General features: G+C 36.6%; 1 protein-coding gene across 2 annotated transcripts in view; it reads right to left on the bottom strand.

Moving 5' to 3' along the window:
• Positions 1-6,000, bottom strand: part of LOC115215376 (malignant fibrous histiocytoma-amplified sequence 1 homolog) — a 47,977-nt gene that overhangs the window by 20,119 nt on the left and 21,858 nt on the right. For both annotated transcript variants that reach the window (XM_029784534.2, XM_036505921.1), the window contains exon 3: positions 1-2,340. This exon is cut by the window's left edge and continues 782 nt beyond it. In XM_029784534.2, coding sequence (XP_029640394.1) covers positions 1-2,330 — 2,330 coding nt within the window. In that variant the 5' untranslated portion in view covers positions 2,331-2,340. The remainder of the gene's footprint in view (positions 2,341-6,000) is intronic.

Genomic DNA, 6,000 nt, shown 5'->3' with positions numbered 1-6,000 from the left:
TGATACACCATAATATCCTCAAAATCATGCCGAAATATTGAGCGCAACATATCAATCAGTGTCTCTGGTCGATGGAATACAAGCTTATTGAGCTTAGGATTGTCATAGTACCAAATGATTTCTCCAGTTGCATGAAAATATTTTAAAATAACTTGCAAACTTTTTTCAGGAGACCCTTCCATGCTAATCATTGACTGGCCTAAGCTTTTCATGAGATCAGTAAAAATCTTTAATGTATCATTCCATTGAAGTATTTTCTCTTCTCGTTGCTGCAGCTCAATTAAGAAACTATACCAAGACTTTGGAAGAGGCCGCTGTTCTGATTCTTTCAATGTAGTGATGACTTTATCAACAAATTCATTAATGCCGACAAGATCATCTGCACAACTGACTGTTGAAATATCATCAGGTAATATCACTCGGGTATTTACCATACGCTGCAGGTGACTTAATTTCTCAGAATCTCGTTCAACATCGAAATCTGAAAAACCACTCTTGCCAGTGTCTTGTCTCTGCGTACTTTCTAACTTCTCTTTCAGTTGATTTATTTCCATACGAAGATTATCAATCTTCGTGTTCTCTTCAGAATGCATCTTCTCCAGGATGTAAGCCTTCTTCTCTGCTATTTCATTCTCATTACAAAGATCAGCGTGAGTTCCAACTAAATGAATAGATGCTCCTGGTGCTCTGTCCAGAATTCCTTCCAGCCAATCTCCGATCCTAAAGTCATAGGATTCAGGATCACAAGAAAACACATTCAGATCAAAAACAAGAATGTGCAAAGCTTCTGAGGTAAGAAACATATGATGAGCAGCAGAATAAATATGATGCCCACCAAAATCAAGAATCTGTACCCGTAAGCTTTCTTCAGGTTCCCAGAGATGGCGTTCCAATACCCACGTTCGTTCATCATCTGCAGTTAATCGTGATCGGCCCAAAAGCAATGCATTTCGTAAGCTGGTTTTTCCAGCCTTCACAGCACCAGTAAGAATCATCTTTCTCCGATGGTTTGCCTCACTAACTCGAATTTCTTTCAAGTATTTAAACAATGCCCCCACACCTTGATCACATATTTCCTGCCGTGGTTTTACCAAATAATTGCCTTGCAAGAAAATGCCATTTGTTTTCTCAAGGCCAGTAAGCTGGTCTAAGAGGAGAGGCAAGCGCTTGAGTTTATTTTCTGTCAAGTTCAAAAAGTCTAAGTTGTCAAGTCGGTGGAACGTGTCCGGAATTTCTTCAAGCAAGTTGTGAGCTAAATTGAGTGACTGAAGCGACTGGCAACTAGATATTTCATTAGGCAAAGATTTTAGTCTATTATTGCACACACTCAATTTTCGTAAAACATGAAGCCTTCTAATACTACCAGGAATTGTTTCAAGATAATTGTCTGACAGTTCAATTTCCTCCAACTGCTGAAGATTGAAGAATTCTTCAGGCAATTGGAGTAAAGCATTTTTCTGCATGAGAAATACTTTCAAATTTTCTAATCCACTAATTTCAGGAGGTATAGTAGTAAAATAATTGCCACTTATATTCAGTTTAACTAAACTCTTGAGGTTAAGCAAAGCTACAGGTATTTTAGGAATAAACCGCATAGCGGCAGTAAGATGAAGTTCTTGCAAATTAGTACAATCAGCAATTTTTTCAGATATATATTTTAAGTGATTTCCACGCAAGCTAAGAATTTTCAGCTTTTTTAAATTACCAATTTCATCAGGGAGTGTGTCAATTTGGTGCCAACTGCAGTCAAGGGTGAGCAGTTCTGGCAAATTGCACACTGAAATTGGTAACGTCCGTAATCCACCTCGCGGACTCCACTTTCCAGACAGATTAAGAATCTGCAACTTCTTGCATTGACTCATTTGTTCCGGAACTTCGGACAACAGATTTCCACCGATATTCAGATGGCGCAGATTCTTAAGCTCTCCGATTTCCGGCGGTAGCCTTTCAACGCTGTTCTCACACAGGTTTAGCTCAACCAAACTGGTTAGTTTGAAAATAGACTGTGATAGCTCTGAGAGGTTATTATAACTAAGGTTTAATTTCTGTAATTCAGAAATTTGAGTAAAACAGTTTGGAATAGTTTGGAGGTAGTTGCCAACAGCATGGAAAACTTTTAAGCTAGTTAGAGAACCTAGACTACTGCCGCGTACAGGGAAGGTGTACAATCGCATAAATGGGAGATAGAGTTCATCCAGCTCCAAGGAGTACAAAGACTTGGGTAGCCAACCCTTGTATTTGCCATCTGGAACAGTAAGCACAGTTCGACCATTGCTTTTTGTCTCCAAGTAGGTCAATAGTTGCTCTGATACTTGGCTGTGGGATGACATCTTTGGTATTCTGCGAAGTAAGAAAAAAAAATATTAGAGTTAAATAAATTAATCAGAGATAAAAGTGAACTTAACAATATTAAAGAGTCATTGAGAAAATTTATTACACAACAGCAATACATGAGCACTCATCAGACACACATACATCGGAAGACACAATACAACATCCAGGAATCACATTCATCAACCAACTCAACACAATACTCCCAAGATGGCATGATGCAATAATTGCCACATTCACAAAATCTAAGTTGTAGTAATCAGCTGTAGTGTACAAGGCAGAAAACTATGCTGGTATAGACATGCAATGTATATGACAGAGAGTATTTTCATTAAAGGTCAAGTGATACGAGTGGAAGGAGTCTGCAAACGAGTAGGATATGGAAAGAATGGTGTGCAGCCTGATCTCAGAATGCTTAATTTCATGAAGGAGACAGATGATCAGAGACTGCAACAAGTGGCAAGGTATTATGCCATAAAAGAACCATTCAACCATGCCAGCACAGCAAAGCTGATATAAAATTATGATGATTTTTGTCAATTAAGCATCTATGAAACTGAATGATAAACCTGTTAGATATCTAATGTCAAGTTAACCCTGAATGGAAAAACCTATGATTAAAAACATTCAGGCTATGGTAATATTGTCATTTATTTGGACATAGTGTATCAAGAACATTATCTAATGTGTCCTTCCTTAATTTTTTGTTTTTAAGATAGGAAAGTGTAATTTGAAAAGATTTACTTGCTATATCTAGTTAATCAGAATTTGAGAAGATTAAAAACCGTGGTTGTCCTTGCATACAGGCATGTCTCCTGCATCTCTCTTCAGCTGAGCAATTAATCTTGCAGGCTCACAGGTGCTGGTGCCACATAAAAAGCACCCAGTACACTGTAAAGTTGGTAATTAGAAAGGGCATCCAGCATGGAGCCCAGGTAGCTCTTCAGCTGGCCTGCTCCAGTCAAACTGTTCAACTCCTGCCTGCATGGAAATTGGACGTTAAATGATGATGATGATGATTTGTTATATCTAGCAAGTTAAGCTCCTGAATAACAAGGGAAGAGTCAAGAAATGACACAACATCAACAGCGCCACTGTTGAAGGCTTAAACCAATATCAAATCCCACTATGTATTTCAATCTGGTACTTATTCTATCATTCTTTAATTAATAAATTAATAAATGGCTAAGTCACCTTAGCAACCCAACCAATCATTTTTAGCCCAATACCCACAGACACACACACGCATAACTTAGTTGTTCAATAAAGAGAGTGATAAAAGCAAATGTCAGGCTAAAAAAAATAGTGAGGTTGACATGACTAATTTCTGCTCTTGTCAGCAGGACTCCAAAATGGCTACAGAGCAATGACTGAAACTAGTCAAAGAATATTAACCCTTTAGTGTTTAAACCGGCCACATCCGGCCCAATATATTATACATGTTTTATATTCAAACTGGCAATATCCAGCCTCTCACACCTAACCTACATTGACATTCTAAAAATAAACATTCACATCATTGAAACCTCAAAGCTATAAGATAATGCATGATTAATTCAAAACAATTTAAGTGAAAAAGTATTACATTTAACCGAGTAATCTGAACACTAAAGGGTTAAAGCATACATTGTAATAAAAACCTGTCGGGATGACATTATCCATTGTGTGCTTTTCTTAAGTTGGTATGACATAATTGTGCTCATGCGTGTGTGTGCATGTGTGCACACATATACACACACACATCCACAATCCCGAAGGTTTTCCCAAAAGTATGCAAACGGGGAAATAACTCCTATTATTAACTTGTTTTGAGATTTGGTTTGCAAGATTCTTTATACGAGTTCGTGTGTTGAAACATATATTATACAGTTCTATATTTAAGAGATGAGGAATTATTTACATTATTTACATTCGATGGATACTTATCCTCATCTTGTTTGTTGTCAACACAACGTTTCAGCTGATATAGCCTCCAGCCTTCATCAGGTGTCTTGGGGGAAATTTTGAATCTGGGTTCTCATTCCTAAGGTACTTTCCGATGCTATCATTATTATTATTATTATTATTATCATTACTATAATCATTATTATTATTATTATTATTTAGGTCACTCATGGTAATTTGAACTTAAAACATATCAGCAGACAAACACCCAGCACTGTAACAGTTCTGCCAGCTCGCCACCTTAATAATGATGATGATGATGATGATGATGATGATGATGGGGGGGGGGGGGTCAGGTGCACTGTTGGCAAATTTCAGAAGGCATGGAAATTTTCAAGGATATGACCTTGCTACAATTCTTCCAAATTTCCCCATTGTAAGTTACAATGAAACAACGGAAAATTGTAGCTTGATATGATAATTAGGTTAGCTGATAAGTATGGTGTACGAGCATGCAATTTTATGTTGTTAGCTAAAAATAAAAACACAAGTTTTAGATATGTATAATCAATTTAGATTTGATGTTTCAAACACAGACCCAATTAAATTGAAAGCTAAAATGTCCCATTTCTCAAATGGAAAGTATATAGTGATTGATTAAACTAAATTATTTAAGAAGGAACTGGATTGATGAACTAATTAAGTGGTTGAGGTTGAAAAAGAAAACTAGATAAGAACCTTGTTAGATTTAGTAAAGACTTTCAATATTAAAAAAATTTATCAACTCGAGTAGGAACTGACAGAATAGAAGGCATTTATAGAAAGGATAGTATTGAATATGTGTTTGTAGCTAAAACAGCTTAACTATTTTTTAACAAAAAGGATACATTGACTGAGCTATGATACATGTTCTAAAACATGAGGTTATGAAAGCAATTGAATGAGTATAAGTAACAGAGAAACAATGTAACAAAACTTTGATATGACATATATAAGAAGGCATGTCAGTTTAATCCTTTAGTGTTCACATTATTCTGCCAAATTAATGCTTCTTCATCTACATTGTTTTGAACGAATCATGCATTATCTTGTAGTTATGAGATTCTTATGAGGTAGCTGTTTTAAAACAATATTTTTAAAACAATATTGTAGGGTTGGTCTGAGAGACCAGATCTGGCCAGTTTGAACATAAAACAGGCACGATACTTTTGGCCGGATATGGCTGGTTTAAATTCTAATGGGTTAAGCCCCAAAGTGACATGTTGTATCTCCCAGCGGCAGGTGGCAAGCAGGCAGAATCATTACCATGCTGGGTGAAATGCTGTGCAGCATTTTGTCTATCTGTATGTTCTGAGTTCAAATTCTGCCGGGGTCGACTCTGTCTTTCATCCTTTTGGAGTCAATAAAATAAGCACCAGTTGAACACCATGGTCCATTAAGTCAATTTGGCCCCTACCCCAAACCTGCTGGCCTTGTGTTAAAATTTGAAACCAAAACCTATGCAATTCCAGGAAGGTTTTTGTGTAGTACACCAGTGAGAAGGAAAGAAGATCAACCTTCCATGCAGCTTTAATACATACAAATAATTCAAAAGCAACTACATGAACTTTAGCATTCAGATTACTCTATCAAATGTAATGCTTATTTATTTACATTGTTTTGAATTAATCATAACATTATCTAGTAACTGCAAGATTTCAATGACGTGATTGTTTATTTTTACGACAATATTGTAGGTGTCAGGGGATGGGTCTGGCCAGTTTTGACATAAAATAGGCAAGATAT

The sequence above is a fragment of the Octopus sinensis genome, linkage group LG9 (genome assembly GCF_006345805.1).
Source record: "Octopus sinensis linkage group LG9, ASM634580v1, whole genome shotgun sequence".
NCBI classification, from domain to species: domain Eukaryota; kingdom Metazoa; phylum Mollusca; class Cephalopoda; order Octopoda; family Octopodidae; genus Octopus; species Octopus sinensis.
This window is presented reverse-complemented; position numbering and strand designations above follow the sequence as displayed.